The sequence below is a fragment of the Mus caroli genome, unplaced genomic scaffold (assembly GCF_978045245.1).
Source record: "Mus caroli unplaced genomic scaffold, Mus_caroli_1 scaffold_14, whole genome shotgun sequence".
Lineage (NCBI taxonomy): Eukaryota > Metazoa > Chordata > Mammalia > Rodentia > Muridae > Mus > Mus caroli.
The window spans coordinates 85,348,893-85,369,709 of NW_028227269.1; the positions used below are offsets into that span (position 1 = coordinate 85,348,893).

General features: G+C 47.9%; 1 protein-coding gene across 3 annotated transcripts in view; it reads left to right on the forward strand.

The window, feature by feature from the left end:
* Positions 1-13,223, forward strand: part of Lrrc74a (leucine rich repeat containing 74A) — a 39,288-nt gene extending 26,065 nt beyond the window's left edge. For 2 of the 3 annotated variants that reach the window (XM_021179166.1, XM_021179168.1), the window contains exons 10-15: positions 3,745-3,840; positions 7,738-7,884; positions 11,053-11,160; positions 11,970-12,052; positions 12,241-12,334; positions 13,061-13,223. In XM_021179166.1, coding sequence (XP_021034825.1) covers positions 3,745-3,840; positions 7,738-7,884; positions 11,053-11,160; positions 11,970-12,052; positions 12,241-12,307 — 501 coding nt within the window. In that variant the 3' untranslated portion in view covers positions 12,308-12,334; positions 13,061-13,223. Of the gene's footprint in view, positions 1-3,744; positions 3,841-7,737; positions 7,885-11,052; positions 11,161-11,969; positions 12,053-12,240; positions 12,335-13,057 lie in introns of all 3 variants that reach the window. The other variant, XM_021179167.2, reaches the window with a different exon arrangement.
* The last annotated feature ends 7,594 nt before the right edge of the window (positions 13,224-20,817 follow it).

Sequence of the window (20,817 nt, forward strand, 5' to 3'; positions counted from 1 at the left end):
CTAGGATCCATGAAAAGTGAAGGTTCCAGCTGGAGTGGAATGGGACCACGCAACCTAGTGAGGTGGCTCAGCCTGTGAGTAACTCAGCCTCTAGGTCCAGTGGAACCTAGAACAGCTATATAAACCTGAACCTTTTTAAAGGTACTTTTGACTAAGAAACCAGGCTGGTAAGATGGCTCAGTGGATAATGGCACTCGCTGCCAGGCCTAATGATCTGAGTTTAATCCCCAGAACCATAAGTTGAAGGGGGAAAAACTAAGTCCTACAAGTTGTCCTCTGACCTCTACATGCACAGCATGGCATATATGCACACACACACAAACACACACACACACACACACACACACAGACATATACATGCACACAAACACACACAAATATACACATACACAAAAATACAAATACACACTGTCTTAGTTAGGGTTTTACTGCTGTGAACAGACACCATGACCAAGGCAAGTCTTATAAAAAAAAAAAAAACAACATTTAATTGGGGCTGGCTTACAGGTTCAGAGGTTCAGTCCATTATCATCAAGGTGGGAGCATGGCAGTATCCAGGCAGGCATGGCTCAGGAGAAGCTGAGAGTTCTATGTCTTCATCCAAAGGCTGCTAGTGGAAGACTGACTTCCAGGCAACTAGGGTGAGGATCTTATACCCACACCCACAGTGACACAACCATTCCAACCAGGTCACACCTATTCCAACAAGGCCACACCTTCAGATGGTGCCACTCCCTGGTCCAAGGATATACAAACCATCACACACACATACACACAAATACATTCATACACATGCAAACACACATATATGCACAAACACATATACATACAAACACATACACAAATACACACATATACATGCATAGAGACACATACATACACATACACATACACACACCAACACACACACATACATGCATGCATACACACATACAAACACACACATACATACAGGCATACATACATACAAACACACACATACATACATGCATACATACATACATACATACACATTTTTTAATGTTTTAAATGAAAGAAAAAACTTAGAAAATTCCCACAGGAAATATCTACTGTTATCCAAACCCATTCCCCTCAATTCTCAGTCTTGGGAAACTAAGAAACTTCCCTGGGAAATGAGTCCCACAGAGGCCACATGCCAAGCACACAAGCATGGGGTTTTTCTCATCAGCGAGCATCAGAACTGGCCTGGGAAACTGGCCTACAGTAAATGCTCACTAAGACTGTGGCTTCCTCCTAATCCAACCTCCTGAAGTGGCCTTCAGAAGCAACAGCCACCACTCATTTGCTGCTGCTGTGCACTGGACACCTCCTTGAATTCCTGGGATGAATTGTTCCAAGGTTGGGCCCTTGGACCAATTCCTCTGTGGTGATGGGTATAAAGAAGCCAGCGAGTCAGACCCAAGGCCAGCTAACTAGACGCTCCCTCTTCCTAACTCCATGCATGCTTCAGTGCCTCACCCTTGCAGTAATAACTAAGCCCACAAGGTCCTCCATGTTATGACCTTTCCTGGCTCTGGGGCCTCCTCTCTGAATCTGCTTATAGAACGTGTGCTATCGCCCGACCCCCATGCTGTTCCCACCTTCATCCTTTTCTGCTTTTTTTCTTCTTTGGTGAATCTTTTCCCGGTTCTGATCCTGCTCCCCTACAGATATGATTAACCCTCCCCCACATCCCAGCAAGGCTTCTCTCAAGGATCCCCTATTTGTGCTGGACCTTTCTTTCTTGGTTCTTACAGTATGTCCCCTGTCACTACTGTCATCATATATTTGATGTCATTTGCTTGTTTAATCTGTCTCCTCTAACTAGAGTGACATTATCTGAGGACAGGCCCTTGTCATGACTGCCTGGGCTTAGCTCACTGGCCAATACACAGCGGGCCTCAATATTTGTTGGAAGATGAATGGGTGAGTGGGTGGTGGGTGAGATGGATTAATGGGTAGGTTGGTGGATGGATGAGTAGTAAGGTAGGATGGATGGATGGATAAATGGGTAGGTGGGTGGATGGATGAATAGATGCATCAATGGATAGATGGATGGATGCATGGATGCATGGTAGATGGATGGATGCATGGATGAATGCATGGATGGGTGGATGGATGGATAAATGGATAGGTGAGTGGATGGATGAATAGATGCATGGATGGATAGATGGATGGATGGATGGATGCATGCATGGATGCATGGTAGATGGATGGATGGATGGATGGATGGATGGATGGATGGATGGATGTGATGGATAGATGGATGGATGATGGATGGATGCATGGATGCATGGATTAATGCATTGATGGATAGATGGATGGATGTGTAGATGGATGGGTGGGTGGATGGAGAGATATGTAGGCATATATTTTTCACAACATATTTTAATAAGGGTTAAATCTTCCCTCTAGCCCACCACCCACCAGAGGTAGTAGAAAAGAAAGAGTGTTAGGATATGGGGGAAGCCGGGCGTGGTGGCGCACGCCTTTAATCCCAGCACTCGGGAGGCAGAGGCAGGCGGATTTCTGAGTTCGAGGCCAGCCTGGTCTACAAAGTGAGTTCCAGGACAGCCCAGGCTATACAGAGAAACCCTGTCTCAAAAAAACAAAAACAAGAAACAAAAAAAAACAAAAACAAAAAAAAGTACAAACAAACAAACAAAAGGATATGGGGGAAGTGGACCTGTTTATAAATAGTTCTTTGGGGTGATTCTAGCCTTCATTGTTCTCAGTCAAGTTGACTAGCAAATACCAAATATGAATCAGCAGCTACAGTTCAGTCCACTCATTAGACACCACACATGAATCAGCATGGGCAGTTAAATCCAGAAGAAACTGAGAGACTCGCCAATGGGCCTGAGTCTGAGGAAGCAGCAAGTAGCTGCAGGAATCTCATGAGTTCCTTGGTGAGTTTCTCTCTATGAAGTCACCACCACAAGAGAAGCTCAGAGCACAGTATAAGGCAAACCAATACATATATGCATGCCATCAGCAGAGACTTGTGACTTCCCATTCTCTACCAAATCAAAACCTCTATCTTCCTTGCAGACTTCTCCATCTATTCCTGTCCGTCTTTCTGACCATATGTCCTTCCATCTTTCCAACCAATACTCAGCACAAGGCAAACCAATGCTGGAGTTCCTACTGTCTGTGGGGTCATATTTATATTCTTTTTAAACATCACTTATCCTTTCACATGTTTGCTATAGCAAAACATCCTTTCACCTGTGTCTGCTTCAGCAGAACATTTTTTTTCACATGTCTGTGTTAGTAAAGCATCCTTTTACCTGTCTGCCAGCAAAGCATCATTTTATCAAATAACTGACTTTCCAAAGAAACCAGAAGTCTCCACTTCATGGATGAATGGATAGATGATGAGAGGGAGACTGATGAGTGTTGGGTGAATGAATAGAGAGAGAGAGAGAGATTAATTAGTGGACGCATGGGTAGATGGATGGAAGGTGAGGTAGACTGATGAGTAGATGAATGGATGGATAATAGGTGGAGAAAGGGGTGGATTTAGAGATTACAGGTGGGAAGTAAATGAATAGATAAATGGGTGCTGAGTATTGGTGGGAAAGATGGAAGGACATATGGTCAGAAAGACGGACAGGAATAGATGGAGAAGTCTGCAAGGACGATAGAGGATGTGATCTGATAGAGAACGGGAAGTCGCACACTAACACAGCCTCTCCTGCTCTCATCTCAGCCTCCTCCTCCTCCTGTGCTCTTTTCCTACAGCTCTTCCTGAACCCTTTGAGCTTGGAGGGGGCATATTCTCTCATCATGGCCATCAAGAGGAACCCCAAATCCAGGATGGAAGACATTGACATTTCTGTAAGTGATCCAAATACCAGTCACTTGCACCTGGCACAAGCTAGTTACCACTCTGCCACCAGTGCCACCAACTGTGTCCTTCCCAGGCCTTCACACACAAGAGGCAAGGGGCTGAGTGATAGAAGTAGCTCTCCAGTCAGTCTCACCACATGTAAAATAATTTACTCGATCCTGGGAACCCAGGATATGAGCACTCAAGGGTGTCAATGAGAAAAAAAACAAAAAGAGAGGTGACTCCAGAACAGAATTTGTACACTGTCAATAAATGAACTGAGTCTCAGAATGTTCCAGAATTCCAGGATTTTTTTTCCAACTCTGGCTGGCCTGAACCTGCCTGCCTCTGCCTCCCAGAAAGCTGGGATAAAAGGCATGTGTCACATATCCAGCCAGAACCCCAGGATTTTTAGGACCCACCTCATGAATGTATTTTTGTTTCATGATTTGTGGCCTGTTGTGCTCAGAGCTGCACCTATAAGTGATCCTTTCCTAAGGAGAGAAGTTGAGCATCCAGCCTTCTGCCAGGGACTTGCCAGATCACCACAAGGAGGGCAGCTGGGACTAACAATATCCACTACTCTTGTTCGCTGGTGCTTTTGGTTCCAAAGTGACTTTATTATCCCAGCTCCTCGATTGCTACTCTAGGGAGTTGGTAGAGTACTGTGATCATTTCCAGGATGACTATACCAAAGTAACACAAACCATGTGACTTGTGGGCTGGTGGGTTCTTTCTCTGGACTTGGGGAGGAATCTGCCCTTGAATTCTCTCCTAGCTTCTGCAGTTGCTGGCCATCACTGACACCCCTTGGCTTGCAGATTTATTATCCCAAATCCTGCTTTTTTTTCTTCTCTTGACATTTTCCCTGCGTGTTTGTCTAACCCTAAGCAAAAGCCCTTTTTCTTTTTTGTAAGGATCTTATCATATTATGTCAGGGCCCACCCTAATGATGTCATTCACCCCAGTAATGTCATTCCATCCAATGATGTCATTTTGTCCAGATGACATCATTTCACCCTAATGACTTGATTATCTCTAACAAAGAGCCTATTTCCAGATGAGGTCATATCTACAGGGCTGACTTTGAACCCACTTAGCATAGTGGTGCATGCCTTTAATTCTAGCACTTTGGAGGCAGGGGCAGGTGGATCTCTGTGAGTTCAAGGCCAGCTTGGTCTATAGAGTGAGATCCAGGACAGAGAAGAGAGATGCAGTCTCAAAAGGAAAACAAAACAAAACGGACTTCAAATTTGCTGCTGTTGCTGTGATATTCTACCCTGACAAAAAAGCAATGAGGGAAAGGTTTGTTCCAGGTTATAGTTCAGTGTAGCAGAGAAGTCACAGTGGCAGGAGCTTGAAGCAGGTTGGTCATATCACATCCACAGCCAAGAGCAGAGAGAAAAGACCACAGGCATGCTTGGTGCTTGCCTAGCCCTCTCTCCTCTTACATAGCCCAGACCCCCAAACCAGGGGATGATCTGGGTCTTCCCACAGCAATTAAGGCAAGACAATCCTATACAACCATGCCTACCAGCCAACCTGAACTAACCATTCCCTACTTTAGACCCTCTTCCCCAGTGAGTCTCGGGTTGTGGCAGGTTGACATTTAAAACTTTTAAATCATGAGGACAGGAGCACCAACTCAGTCCATACCACATACTTTCCCACTTAAACTACAAGGAAATCAGAAGCATAGCCATTAGGTCATTTGCCCAGGACCCATTAGCAAACTAGAAACACGTAGGTGTAAGCCACGGTCCTGCCTCCTCCTCTAGTTCTGTGAAGGGAGTGATGTGAGAATCCCTCTCTTTCCCCAAAGTTTCTCAATGATGTTTTGTGAGATCACCCTGATGCTTGCAGTGGATCTGAGTCATGATACTTTGAATATCCGAGGCTAAATGCCTCTCCTCTGGAAGCTGCTGCTGCTCTTCTTTCCCACTGCTCCCTCACCCAACCCTCCTTGCTCCTCCGACTCCCCAGTCTTTCTCCTCAGAGGACCCATCTCTCCACACTCATACTATAGCTATGACTGCACCCGGATACAAACCCCTCGGCCCCCACCCACACTGACCCAGTGTCTCGGCCACATTCGGATTTCATAGCCATTTGCCCACCTCACCCAGGGAAGGTGGAAAACATGGACCCAGTCTTGGTATACTTGAGAGAACCGTAGAAATGCACTTCTTAGGGCTTAGATAGCACCTTAGATGGCACAGGGAGTCTATAAGCCATGGCCTAACTGCCATTAAACAAGCCCGCCACAGCCAGTGGGCAGAGTTAGCCAGTTAGTGTCTTTTCTCATGTTGTGATGAAATGATTGGGGCCGGTATGCTATAAAGAAAGGATTGCTATTTAGCTCACATTGCTGGAGGCTGAGTGACCCAGGAGCACAGAACCAGCATCAGTGAGGGCCCTCTTGATCACCTTACCCAATGGCAAGATGACATCACAATGGACGTACAAACGGGAAGGAAAGGATGCTACATGGAGAGACAGGAAGCCAAGAGACTCAGTGTTATGTGCTGACCACTCCTCCTTTTTTACTTTATATTTAGTGTTTGTTTGTTTGTTTGTTTGTTTGTTTGTTTGTTTGTTTGTTTTGAGACAGGGTTTCTCTGTGTAGAACTGGCTGTCTTGGAACTCACTCTGTAGACCAGACTGGCCTCAAATTCAAAGGTCTGCCTGCCTATCTCCCGAGTGTTGGGATTAAAGGTGTGTCCCACCACCACCTGGCCTAACAACCCTTGAACTAACAGGTCCCCTGAGTATGATGCCTGTTCCTGTGAGGGTGGTGACCCCCATACCCTAATCTCCTTCCACTAGGCTCCACCCCTGAAAGGTCCCACTACTCCTCACACTGCCACCCCAGGGCACCAAGGTGCAAGCTAACAAGGTGCTCTTGTCAACAATGGTGCTATAACTCTAAATGGCCCTGGAATCCCAGCTTCATAGGTGCTCCTGGGGCCAGAGTCTCTGCAAAACCTTCAGCCCTTAAACATAAATTCAATCCTTTGAAGAGGCAAGAGGTACTCAGAACCACATCTGAAGAAACCGAGGGTCGTCTAGAAGATAGAGCGCAGGTTGGATCGCTCTTCCAAGGCACACACATTCTCCATGTCCTGGAAGCCAGCTCTGACTTCTTCCAAAAGAGTAGCTTCTTGTTCACTGTAGGCCATAGCAGGATGGTCGGCATGGGGGATCCTGGGTACCAGCTCTGAGTAACAATGTCCATCAAATGTGGCCACTTAGACTTACCATCTCAGAGAAGGATGAGTTGACTGCCTGTGACAAGCCACCAGAACACAATGGAAATATCTAATAAAAACCTCCTAGGAGACCTGAGCATATTGACACATGCCTAGGATCCTAGTGTTCAGGGATAAAGCAGAGGGAGTCCCATGAGTTCACACTCCTGTGCTCCATAGTGAGTTCAAGGCCAGTCCAGGCTACAGAGTAAGGCCCTATCTTTATATATATTTATTACATATATTATATATATAATTTTTTTTAAAACCTGGGAAACTTACAAGTCACAAGATACATAACATCAGGTTGGTGCTGAGGATGTAGCTAAGTTTGGTAGACTGTGTGACTAGCACGCAGGAAGCCTTGGATTCTGTGCCTAGCATCCCATAAAACTGGCCGTAATGACACATGCCTGTAATTTCAGCACTTGGGAGGTAGACACAGGAGGATTACCATGAATCCAAGGCTACATTAGATGACTTTTATGACTCAGTCACGAGGTAGAAAACGCCAGCCACGCCAGTTCAGAAACAGAACAAACCAGAAAGGACCAAAGTGCCTGAACTTGGGTTGGTAGGGAGGGGAGGGTACTCTGGTCATCAGGCAAAGGGCTCGATGATAGCACCCCCACCGTGGCCCTTCTCTCCCTGCTGCAGAATGTTCTGGTATCAGAGCAGTTCGTCAAAGTCCTGGATGGAGTCTGTGCCATTCACCCCCAGCTGGATGTGGTATACAAGGGATTGCAGGGTCTCTCCGCCAAGAAAAGCATCTCTCTGGGGACCAACCCCATGAGACTGATCCAGGTGAGCCCTGCCTCTCCCTTAGAGCCTCAGAGAGCCCTGGAGAAAGCTGCCACATGGCCCCAAATCATCCATCATGCACTGGCTCTCTCTGAGTGTCTGTGAGCCTTGCTTGCTTGCTTGCTTGCTTGCTTGCTTGCTTGCTTGCTTGCTTGCTTGCTTGCTTGCTTGATTATTTTTTGTTGTTTTTGTTTTGTTTGTTTTGGTTTGGTTTTTTTGAGACAGGGTTTCTCTGTGTAGCTTTGGCTGTCTTGGGACTTATTCTATAGACCATGTTGGCCTTGAACTCAAAGAGACCCACCTGCCTCTGCCTGCCAGTGCTGGGATTAAAGGTGTGCACCGCCACCGCCTGGCTCCATGTAGTCCTTTCTAATAAGGTTCCTTGAAATGGAGACCTGAAATTTTTCCCCAACATATTGGGTCCCTAAATACTGCTTCTCACCCCAGTATAGGCAAGTGCTGAGATCTGGTGGAAATAGTTGCTGGAGACACAGGATGGAGCCCACTGCTTGAGATCTGCCTTTTACTAATGTGCCAACAAAGGCAGTCAAGGAGGCCTTCTGTGCCTCAGTATTTTCACCTGTAAAATGGGAACAGAGTAGAAGGGTGTCTGTGAAAGACCAAATTACTTAGTAGGTGTGAGGTGTTCAGAGCAATGCCTGGATCTAATAAATGTCTAGTGCTTGCAGCTTCTTTCTGAGGCTGGATGCCATGTCATTCCAGGGTCCTTTCTTTCTCAAAACGCACTTGGCTTGACTCCTTTCTTAGTTTGTCTCCAGAAAAATCACAACAAATAGGTACGATCATGACAGTTTAGGAATCTAGCGAATTTTGAAGCCTGAGTAAGGGGTTTCTCAGGTTTGGCTGTACCTCCACTGACTGCCATCTGGGAGTGCTGTGCATATGCAGTTCCTGTGAGGTTGCCCCACTCAGTCTGCCTCTGGCCTCTGGTTGGTCTGCTCTGTGCCTCAGATTCCAAAACTAAATCTAAAAGGTCAAACATGAAAAGTACTGTGTGGCCGGGCGTGGTGGCGCACGCCTTTAATCCCAGCACTCGGGAGGCAGAGGCAGGCGAATTTCTGAGTTCAAGGCCAGCCTGGTCTACAGAGTGAGTTCCAGGACAGCCAAGGCTGCACAGAGAAACCCTGTCTTGAAAAACCAAAAAAAAAAAAAAAAAGTACTGTGGCTCTGGAAGATGAAAGGTACAGGGTTTGTTTAGGAAGGAGATGACTCCATGGCAACCAACGAAAACAGGATGCTGGGTGCTAAGTTCCCACCCCTTGCTTTAAAGATTGATTTATTATCCTACATATAGTAATTGTACTTATAGTACATTGTAGCTGTCTCAGACACCCAAGAAAAGGAATTCAAATCCCATTACAGATGGTTGTGAACCACCATGTGGTTGCTGGGATTTGAACTCAGGACCTCTGGGAAAGTAGTCAGTGATCTTAACTGCTGAGCCATCTCTCCATCACCACCACCACCACCACCCCAAGCCCCCCTACCCCCTTGCTTTAAAAGAATACAGAACTAGTGGCATGAGCAGGCAGCAGCTGAAGACTCAGAGCCAGACTGGCAGACCTCAAGTGGTGGCTCAGCCCTGCGATCACAGTACTCAGTACACAGTACTGCCTGGACTACAGAGTGGGCTCAAGGTCAGCCTGGACAACTTACTGAGATCCTGTCTCAATGCTAAGTAAAAAGAGGGCCGTCTAGGTGCATAGCCCATGGGTAACGTTTGTTTAGCGTGTGTGAAGTCCAGGGTTCAATCCCCAACACCACAAAGAGAAAGAAGAGAGAGCTGTAGAAAAAGGATCTTCAGGTAGAAAGCAAATAAGACATGGGTGTAAACTCCAGTCGGGAAGAGGCAACTGGGGGCTGGTGAGATGGCTCAGTGGGTAAGAGCACCCGACTGCTCTTCCAAAGGTCCAGAGTTCAAACCCCAGCAACCACATGGTGGCTCACAACCATCCGTAACGAGATCTGGCGCCCTCTTCTGGAGTGTCTGAAGACAGCTACAGTGTACTTACATATAATAAATAAATAAATCTTTAAAAAAAAAAAAAAAGAAGAAGAGGCAACCGTGTGGCTGGAAAGATGGGACAGATTCAGTAGTGACCAGAAGAAAATATTATAAAAGCAACAACGGCCATAAGCTTCATCAGAATCCGAATTACAAGGACACCACAGGATGAGCAAGGAGAAAGGGAGGATTTCCTGGCAGAGGTGGGACTTGCGGAAGGAACCCAGAAGAATCGGAAGGACTAGAGTGACCACAGAGTGTTGAAGATGGTTCTAGCAAGATGGTTTCTACCGTCAGAGCAGGGATGAGTGTAAACAGCCTTCAGGGAATCTGGGGTGGGGTGGAAGTCCAGCTGAGGAGCCCTGGGACCCTAGACTTACAAAGAAGCCTGAAAGGCAAAGCTGTGGAGAAAGCCTGGGCCAGATGTGGTATCTGCAAATCCCAGACCCCCGAGCTGGGGGTGGGGGCGTTGATCCCGTATGGCACAGGAAGCCACAGGAACTGTTGAGCCATAGAAGTGATGCGCATCCATGAGAACTAATGGGTGACCCTTCGGACACACGAGGATGTAAATAAAAATGCTACTGTTAAGTTTCCAAGCAAAGCACTTCTCCCTTTGGACGTCTGTGGGGAACTGTGAGAATCCTGGGAGCACCTAGAGCCTGTCCAAGCAATCATGCTGCAAGACTGTGGTTCAATCACGTGATCTCTCCGCTGGAAGAAGCCTCCCCCCACCCCAGAGCACCAACTGCGAGAGTGCTTACAGAGGCCATTTCAAAGATGAATCACAGACCTAGATCTGGTCACCATCCATACTCCGGTGATACTGGGGCAACCTAGCAGCTTTGGTTGATGTCCCTCTGTAAAGTCAGGGAACAGATGGGATGAGGAGAGCCTCCGTTGGGTTGGGGCGAGGTTGCCGGGAACTGGACAGACACCGGAACCATCATTCAGTCTGCTGCCTGCACTTGGTACTGCTCTAAAGCAATAGCTAAAGCGGATGCCACAAGCCGGACCTGCTGCCTCCCATTCTCCAGGCATTTTTTGGGCTCAGAAGTATGGGTCATCCTTTGGGGAATGAGCGTGAGGTGTGATTTCTGTAATAAAACCAACCTCTTGCTCCTCGTGTCTCCCACTTCCCTCAGAGCTATACGGAACAAAAGAAGATCTCAGTGGTGGAGTTCTTCAGGAGTTTGAATCCTACAGGATTGATGACAATGCCTGTGGGGGACTTCCGGAAAGCCATGATCCAGGTGTGCTGGGCCCCAGACTCTGGGACGTGTGAGGTGGAGGGTGGACAGGCAGGCGCATGCTTGCATTATTTCATAGTACTCTCTAGGGTTGGTTGAAGACACTGCCCTCGTTCACCTAAACTCAGAGGGAAACTCAACACGCCCCCCTCAACTCCCTTCTCAGAGCTCTGTCATGTGACTCAGTGCTACCCCTCACCCCAGATGCACACGTATATCTCAGAGGTCTTTCCCCCATTGCATTTGGCTCCTAGGAAGATAAAAAGAGACTGAGAGAAAAGACACCCTGTAGCACCCACATTCTGCCTTTAGCCCTACCAGCCTACCTAACCCTCCACATTCCCTCTTACCAATCTAGTGACTAGAATGGAGACACTGGAGGTCCCCTGAAATGTATTCATGAAGGGATCACTTTGACAGCACCCTGGAAGAATGCTGGGGGGCGGGGGAGGCTGAGCAGGGATGATCGCTTAGTTCCCAGGCCCATAGAGCAAGAGGGCTAGCTGGGACCAGGTCACTGGGAGCACAAACACCCTCCACGTCATGAAGAGTACAGTTCTAGACCACCTCAGCAGGCCACTCATTGCATCTGCTCAGTAGCCCTCGCCTCTCCCCAGAAGCTGAGGTCCTCTGAAGGCAGGGGGATGCCATAGAAAACGGCTGTGTCCTGTACCTCCCTGTGATAGGGGTAGCCCCCTCTGAGCCCTCAACTGCCACCAGTGGTCCCAAGAGGAGGGAGGCATTGTGTGGGTCACTGGGTGCGAAGGAACAAAGGGCTCCAAAACTCATTACATCTCCATCTCCCCTCTCAGCAAAGCAATATCCCCATCAACCGGTACCAGGTGAGGGAGCTGATAAAGAAGCTGGATGAGAAGAAGGGTGTGGTGAACTTCAGGTGAGCAAGGCCCTCAGCCCCTCCTCCCCAGCCCCACCCCTGCTTGCCAACGGACCCTAGCGGAATGCACACTGGTCCTGGAGCACTGGTCCTGGAGCCATCTGTGTTCCGTGAGAGTCTGTCAGATGTGTCATCTCAGATCCCACGGTCGGTCAGGCACCAAAGCTCACCTTCCCTCTTATCCTTAGTTCACTTGAAAAGGAAGATTTGAGCAAGACAGTGGAACCCAAGCCTGAGGAACTCCAGTCCACGTGACAAGGGGACAATGTTCAGGACTCCGAGGTAAGAACAGGAAGTACTCAGGGAGGTCAGATGGGGGGCCCAGAGGGGGGCCATCACTTGACACTGCTTCCACTAGGGTCTGGTCAGATGGGTAGACACACATGCCACATTTCCATTAGAGAGGTTGAGGAAAACTTGTAGGGTCACCACTCCCATGACAAGGATTCTGGGGTTCAAATTCAGGTTGTCTGGCTTCCGGCTAGTGCTGTTAGCTGCTGAGCCATCCCACTGGCCTTTTGGGTTGTGTGTATGTGTCTGTGTCTCTGTGTGTCTATGTGTGTGTCTGTGTCTGTGTGTGTATGTGTGTCTGTGTGTGTGTCTGTGTCTGTGTGTGTATGTCTGTGTCTGTGTGTGTCTATCTATCTGTGTGTGTGTCTGTGTGTGCATCTGTTTCTCTGTGTGTCTCTGTGTGTCTGTGTGTCCCTATGTGTGTCTCTCTGTGTGTGTCTGTGTCTTTGTGTGTGTGTCCGTGTCTATGTGTGTGTCTGTGTGTATGACTATGTCTCTGTGTGTGTCTCTGTGTGTGTAAGTGTGCGCAAATATGTACTCACCAATTGGCTAGACAGGATGGCCAGCAAGCTTCCCACCCCAGCTCTAGCAATAGCGCTCCACTACACTGACTTGTCTGTGGGTATCAGGGATGCAAACTCAGGCCCTCCAGCTTGCATGGCAGATACCTCGTCTCCCCAGCCCAGCTCTCATCCTATTTGCTTACTTTCAAAGCAGTTTTTTAAAAGCCTGGAAGTCACAACAGCCGGTCAGGTCTGAATCGAAGTGCCAATCAAAGAAGTTCTGGCAAGTTGTGTGGCTATGAGGAGACCAAACCAAAGGCCAAAAGGAAAGATGCCATGACCAGACCTAAGTGTGAGAAAATAAAATCTGGCTTGATTCTGGGCATCTCTGTGCTGCCGAGGTTGTTCTCTTCAGTGGGGGGAACACTCCGGGTGACGAGAGAACTTAAGGGTTCCTTGGAAAGTAGGTTGTGTTGGATGGTGTTTGGTGGGGCAAACACATGAAGGAACATTTCACTGAAGTGGACACAGGTGAAAGACTAAGGCAGCCTCGTGAAGGAACATTTAGCTGAAGCAGACACAGGAGAAAGGATGTTCTGCCAAAGCAAGCATGTGAAAGGACACGTGACGAAGGATTCTCTGCTAAAGACATATAGGTATTAGTCCACCTTACATTGTGTAGTTGAGCTGCATTTGTCGGGACTCCATAGAGAGAAATGTACCAAAAAACTTCTGGTGATGTGTTGCAGTTTCTTGCCACTTCTGCGGACTTGGGCTGATTGACAAAGTGATGTCATCTGAGACAGACTCACGTGCTGAGGCAAGACCCATGGAGAACACACGATGTTTGGAGGGAGTATAAATAGGACTTAACAGTTGGTGGAAGAGGCTGGGCTAGGCTTGCTTATAGATCTAGCTGTGTGATGCTTGCCTCTGAGAGAGGCACAGCCTAGAACTTTTCCTGGTGTTCCTATTGGCACTGGTCCCTCCTGCTGACTGCTCCTAAGGCCTGGCTGTCTCTGCCACCACTGCTGATTTGTGATTGCTATACCGACTGACTTCTGGCATAGCCATGAAGTGTTTGCCAGTGGATCAAGCTGCTGCTTCTGACCTGGGAACTGAACTGCTGATTTCCTGACAACCCAGATGGAATTTGCTCCAAAGAACCTTCTAAGCAGGGCCACCTCCCCTGTATCCTTACTTTCCCACTACCTCTGGTGAGTGGTGGACTAAAAGGAAGGCTTTAAGAACCACCATTAAAAATAGATTTTGAAGCCGGGCGTGGTGGCGCACGCCTTTAATCCCAGCACTCGGGAGGCAGAGGCAGGCGGATTTCTGAGTTCGAGGCCAGCCTGGTCTACAAAGTGAGTTCCAGGACAGCCCGGGCTATACAGAGAAACCCTGTCTCGAAAAACCAAAAAAAAAAAAAAAAAAAAAAAAAAAAATAGATTTTGAGGGGCTGGAGAGATGGCTCAGTGGGTAAGAGCACTGACTGCTCTTCCGAAGGTCCTGAGTTCAAATCCCAGCAACCACATGGTGGCTCATAACCACCCATAATGAGATCTGATGCCCTCTTCTAATGCATCTGAAGACAGCTGCAAAGTACTTATTTATAATAATAAATAAGTCTTTGGGCCGGAGGGAGCAGGGACTGACCAAGTGGGACTGACCGGAGCGAGCCCAGATCCTAAATTCAACAACCACATGAAGGCTCACAACCATCTGTACAGCTATAGTGTACTCATATACATAAAGTAAATAAATAAATATTTTAAAAATATATTTTGAAAAAAATTAAAGTTACATCTGGGTCTGGTGATCATCAAGGGGACAAAGTCTAGGTGGTCTCATTTATAGCCACGAGGATTAGCCAGGAATGTAGGATTGTCAGACAGAAAGAAAAGAGCCTACAGGAACCAGGTTAAGGCACAAAAGCAGCTGTCATGGGCATTGTAAAACCTTGTCACAGCACAGTTTGGTCATGTGACCTCAGAGCCTCAGTGGTCTCATCTGGCTAATGGAACAGCGAAGATGAAACTTCTCAATTTGTTCCTTAGCTAAACCTGAAGTCAATCCTGGAACCAGTGATGGGAGGGAAAAAGTAGTGAGGACCTCTCACATGCATATGCATTGCTGTGGCACACACACACACACACACACACACACACACACACACACACACACTAATATAAAAATGTCAAAGTCTTGAGAACTGAGGCAGATAAAGCTAGGCCACTTATGCCAGCCATCGCAACTCTCTGGAAGCCAAGACAGACAAGTCTATTACCATAAGTCTGAGGTTAGCTTAGCCTACATAGCCTACTAGCCTAGGCTAGTCTCAAAAAACAAAAGGGGTCAGAGAGATGACCCAGGAGTTAGGAGTATTGTGGCATGCACACACCTGCACTCACATACATGAACAAAAAAACGTGGGGAGAGAAAGAAGAGATGAGAAAGAAAGACTGCGAGAGTTTAGCAAAGGTTGGGCTGGACAGACGGCTTGGTGGTTAAGAGCACTGACTGTTCTTCCAAAGGTCCTGAGTTCAATTCCCAGTAACCACATGGTGGCTCACAACCATCTAAAATAGGATCTGATGCCCTCTTCTGTTGTGTCTGAAAACAGCAACAATGTACTCATATAAATAAAATAAATTTTTCAAAAGATGTTTAGCGAGGGGCTAGAGAGATGGCTCAGTGGGTAAGAGCACCCGACTGCTCTTCCGAAGATCCAGAGTTCAAATCCCAGCAACCACATGGTGGCTCACAACCATCCGCAACGAGATCTGGCGCCCTCTTCTGGAGTGTCTGAAGACAGCTACAGTGTACTTACATATAATAAATAAATAAATCTTAAAAAAAAAAAAATGTTTAGCGAAAAGAAGAGAAGAAAGAGCCGTGAGCACATATGGGTCTGGTGGGTCTGCCAGGCTTGTGGCATGGTGAGGGATGGCAAGTATAGCATCACCAGTTACCACTATGGAGCAACCATGGCAGACGGTGCATGTCTCTGCACATGATAATCAGGTGGGGAGATGATCGACAGGTCAGTGCCACAGATGGCTCGACCCTCAGCTGAAGTTGAGTTTCCATTAGCTTGGGTGATGATAAGAGCTCAGGGTCACTGAAGTGGAAACTTCTAGTTCTTTGGAAAGTTAGTTATGTCAGATGATGTTTTGCTGGAGCGCACAGGTAAAAGGATGTCTTGCTAAAACAAACACATGAAAGGATGTTTTCCTGAAGACACAGATGAGAGATGTTTTGCTGGATCAGACACAGGAAAGAATGTTTTCCTGAAGCAGACTCAAATGAAAAGATGTTTGGATATAGCAAACATGTGAGAGGACCCAGGATGGAGGAATATAAATATGACCCCACAGACAGTGGGAGACGAGCATTGAACATTGGTTGGGCTTGCTCCTCCTCAATATTCTTCAATAATGGCATAGATGTATTGGTTCACCTTACACAGCCTTGTTGAGTTCAACTTGTGGTAACGCCCGCCTTTTTGAGAAACTCTCCAAAGAACTACTCATGAGGTTTCTGAGGCAGTTTGCCACTCCGAGGCCTCCCCCTTAGGCTGGTTGGCGAGCCTGACTGATTCTTCAGGATTGAACTACAGCTGCCTGGTGTCTGCTTGCTGAAAGAACTAGACTGTAGCTGCCAGTTCCTGCCTGGGGTCTGCCTGCCTAGAGGACTGGTCTGCAGCTGCTGAATCACATTTGATGTTTGCTGCAGGACTGAACTGCTGCCCAAAAAGATCAAGCTCACCCCTGACCCAAAGAACTATTGCTGAACAGCTCCACTTCCCCCTATCCTAATGACCTATCTCTTCCACGACCTCTGCTGGGTGGTGGGCTAGAAGAGAGGATGAACCCTTCTTAAAAGTAGGTTGCATAGCTGGGCGGTGGTGGCGCACGCCTTTAATTCCAGCACTCGGGAGGCAGAGGCGGGTGGATTTCTGAGTTCGAGGCTAGCCTGGGCTACAGAGTGAGTTCCAGGACAGCCAGGGCTACACAGAGAAACCCTGTCTCGAAAAACATAAAAAAAAAAAAAAAAAAGTAGATTGCAAAAATTGTATGCCCACAGGTCTCGGTTAGGATGGTGGGAAAAGGCAAAGCCGAGGATACATCAGGGTGTTCTGTGGCCGTTGGGACTGTCTCCTCAAAGGCGTGGCATTTGAAGTCAGGGGTCTTTTAAATCTTTCACGACTTGCAAACTTAAGTGGTTACAGACCACACATAACTCGTGGGGCCTAGGGGAGCCCTGAGGATTGTGTGGCTGGAAAGAACATCCAAATGTGTAGGGGGGGGAGAAAATCATAATGGTTATGCATAATTGAAAACCTCCTGTTTCTTTCTCTTCATCTTGGCGTAAAATTGTAAAAGAAGCAATGGTTATGACAAACTTGATTTTCTTTCAGGCTGATTTCTGGGAACGGTAGAGTTTCTAGAGAGCCCAAAATCTACGACTGTCCCCACCTCCACTCCTCTAAGTCACTTTTTGACATTGATACACCACCCTAAGTAACTGAGAGACAGATGACCAAACCCAGTACCCCATGAGGCCTCCCAAACTGCTTTTAGCAATTCCCAGAGGTGGAGTCATTCCCACTTGTAGCCACTAGATGTCAGGTCAGCTCCAAAAGTCCTCACCTTCACTGAGCTCTTGAGAGAGAACTCCCTAAACTTGGAATCTTTGCATGTCCTTCGACGTCATGACTGTCTGTCCCTGGAACGCAGCTTGATCAGCCCCAGGGATCCAGCAGCCCAAACCTGCGCAGACCCCTCAGAGGCTCCATGTTCTCGTCGTCCATCGGGGTTGCTAAGAACTACCGAGCACTTCTGTAAAGGAAGAAAAGCGGGCACCTGAGCCGTTCTACAGCCGGTTCCCCATCTAGCCCCCCCCCACCCCAATTAGGCAACAGAGAGCACCACTGGGCAGATCTGCAGGAGCACTGGCAAGCCGAGCCCACCGAGCAAGCCTGCAGAAGCCTGGAGGTGGGAGGAGCAGCGGCAAGTCTACCGCAGCTGCGTGTAAACAGGAGGAGTCTGCAGGAGTAGCAGAGGCCATCCTGGTGAGAGACAGCCTAGCAGCCTAGGAAAAGGCAGCCTGTTTACCCATCCTTCCATACGCCAACTGGGCTTTGAGAACCAGCTCTGCATCCTCCCAGAACTGTACAATTGAGACGGCTAGGCTGATTGCATGCCAGGCTTCAAATTGGCAGTTAAGGAGACTAGGCCTAAATCTCTGTCTCCAAGAACTGGGCAATCCCAGGCAAGTCCAGGCCTCAGAAGCTGCCCCGCCACCTGGCCTGAGGCAAGGACAATGGGATCAGCAATAGTTTCCAGACTTCCTCAGTAACAGTTTCCAGACCTCCCCAGCAAGTTTCCAGCCCCCCATACCCCCAGTAATGGAATGTCCATAGAGATGGACCCAACAGATTAACATAGAGGTCACCTACCCCAGAATTCCCTAGTGTACTTTAAATCAGGCCTGCAAGCTCACTTGGGGTGTCTCTCTATTCTGGTAATGGGAGACCCCAGCAGGCTGGGCTTCTGCAGAATAAAACACTCTTTGCATTTACATACTAGTTGAATCTGGGGTATCATTCTTTAGAGAATCATGGACTCCTACAGAATGAGAACTGTTAATTTCTCAATGAATAAGAGTTCAGCATCGTGCCCACGATCTCTGGAGTCACAAAGAGCCATGCCCTTTCCCTTTCCCCCTGAGGCTGCCTTGCATCTTTTTACCACCAGGGGGCAGGGTAAACACTCTGCAGACATCAAACTGGGAAATTACACCGTTAAGGCTGAAACGGCTTGTGTATGAGAGAGGGAGAGAGAGACAAAGGCAACCTCACCAAATACTCAGCGCTTAGCACTCCATACACTGCCCTGGCCAAATCCTTAGTGAGTCCTGCCAATCCCCACCCCGGCCTCCCCCCTCATAGAACTCAGCTACCCCAGTGGGGAAAGTAAAATGGTAACCTTTACTTTCTAACACACAGTAACCTCTGTGTGTTAGAGCTATATTGCCATCAACACATGTCAAATCTGAAATTTTGCAATTCTCAGTTTGAAGTCTACCTTGCTTTATCAGTCATCATCTCTATGACCTTGAGCAGTGGGTTCCATGTTTCTGGCTTCCACTTCCTCATCTATAAATGGGGATGATAATAAACAGAGAGCCCTGTGAATAGAGCATGAAATAATATATATGAAACCCTTTCTCGTTTCCAGGCCTGTGAGTAGCTTATAACTTAGCAGGGCCCTCCATCCTTGCTGCCTATAGAGTTACCTCTTCTCCCAGCCTCATGACAGTGGTGTTCCAGTCCTGACAGAGAGTACTGGAAGCTATAGGACCCAGAGGACACAGTCAGGGCCATCTCAACACACCCAAATACTGAGTCTTAAAAATGTGGAGGAGGAGTTTCAACCTCAGGCCTTTGGCTTAACACTAGTGTGCAAACAGCCCATGATTGAAGAATGACAGAGATCATTCTTAATCCTGGCACTCAGGAGGCAGAGGCAGGTGGATCTCTGTGAGTTCAAGGCTAGCCTGAGTCTGCAAAGGGAATTCCAAGACAGCCAGGGCTATTACACAGAGAAGCCATGCCTTGAGAAACAAGAGGTGGAGCCGGGCGTGGTGGTGCACGCCTTTAATCCCAGCACTTGGGAGGCGGAGGCAGGCGGATTTCTGAGTTCGAGGCCAGCCTGGTCTACAGAGTGAGTTCCAGGACAGCCAGGGCTACACAGAGAAGCCATGCCTTGAGAAACAAGAGGTGGGAACTGCAGAACTAGGTCACATGATGGAGCAGTGCTGGCTTATAGACCAACAGAGCAGGACATTAGCACATCTGGACCAAGCCAATCCCCTCCGTAAGCCCCTCGGAAGGCACAGGCTCTAAATGCTGGAGCTTCCATCCCAGCAAGCAAGCACCACAGCCCAGCGGTTCATTGGAGCTGGTGTGGTCCCAATGCTGGTCAGGAACGGATGAGAGTGTTCACACAGGCCATGGCCTGTAAACTCAGTTCTGGTGGCAGCTCTCGTGTCCTCAGGAGACCAAGCCTGCCCTGCCAAGTTCGGGTTCTTGGGATCTGTGTTAGTTTTAAACAAAAGAAAACAATGGCTGGCAAAGCTAGCCTGTGTCCTAAGACCCTGGCTCCTAACCAGGATCCTTGAACCCAAGTGAGGGGAGGTTCTCTCAGGAAGCCTGCATCACATTCCAGCGGGAGAGGAAGGCAGGGCAGCTGGGAGCTGGCTTCCAGCCCAGCATGCCCCACAGGGGAGAAGAACAGTGTGAGGCTCACAGGCTCACAGGGTCCTCTCTTCTTCTGTCTGTCTGTGTGTGTGTTTGTCTCTCTCTCTCTCTCCTCATACTGGCCTCAAATGTTCTGCAATCTTCCTGTCAGCCTCCTGAGGATTAGGTTTATGGGCTTGAGCCACAATGCCTGGCAGGGGGATTTTTTTTTGGGGGGGGGGTGGGCTTTGACTTGCCATGACTTTTGAAAGTGCTTGAAGATGCCAGGGTAACTGGCTGGCTGCTATGAGTTCAAGATGCCTGGGACACAACATTCCTACTTATAAAAATGTGTGCAAATACAATTTAAAAAAAAAAAAAAGACAAAGAAAAGGAAAATTGACAGATTGGGGCCAGGCCAGGATACAGAGAAACCCCTCATTCTGCAGCTTTAAAATAATAAGTTAGTCTTTTCCCCAGTTCTTGGGCAAGAATGTCAAAAGCCTTGGAATTTCCTGAGAAGAAATCCTTTGTTATGCTAATGGATGCTTCCTTCAGCCCTCAGATGGCTTTGGGATGGGAGCTGATCTCCAGAAAGGCCTTCCAGTCCAGACTCAGACACCTCCTTCCCGGGGGTGCTGGAGGTAGAGTTTAATCCTCTGGCCTCCTTCAGTTAATCACGAACTTTATAACTCCCTGGCTCTTGAAGTTCCTGGTGGTGAACAAGT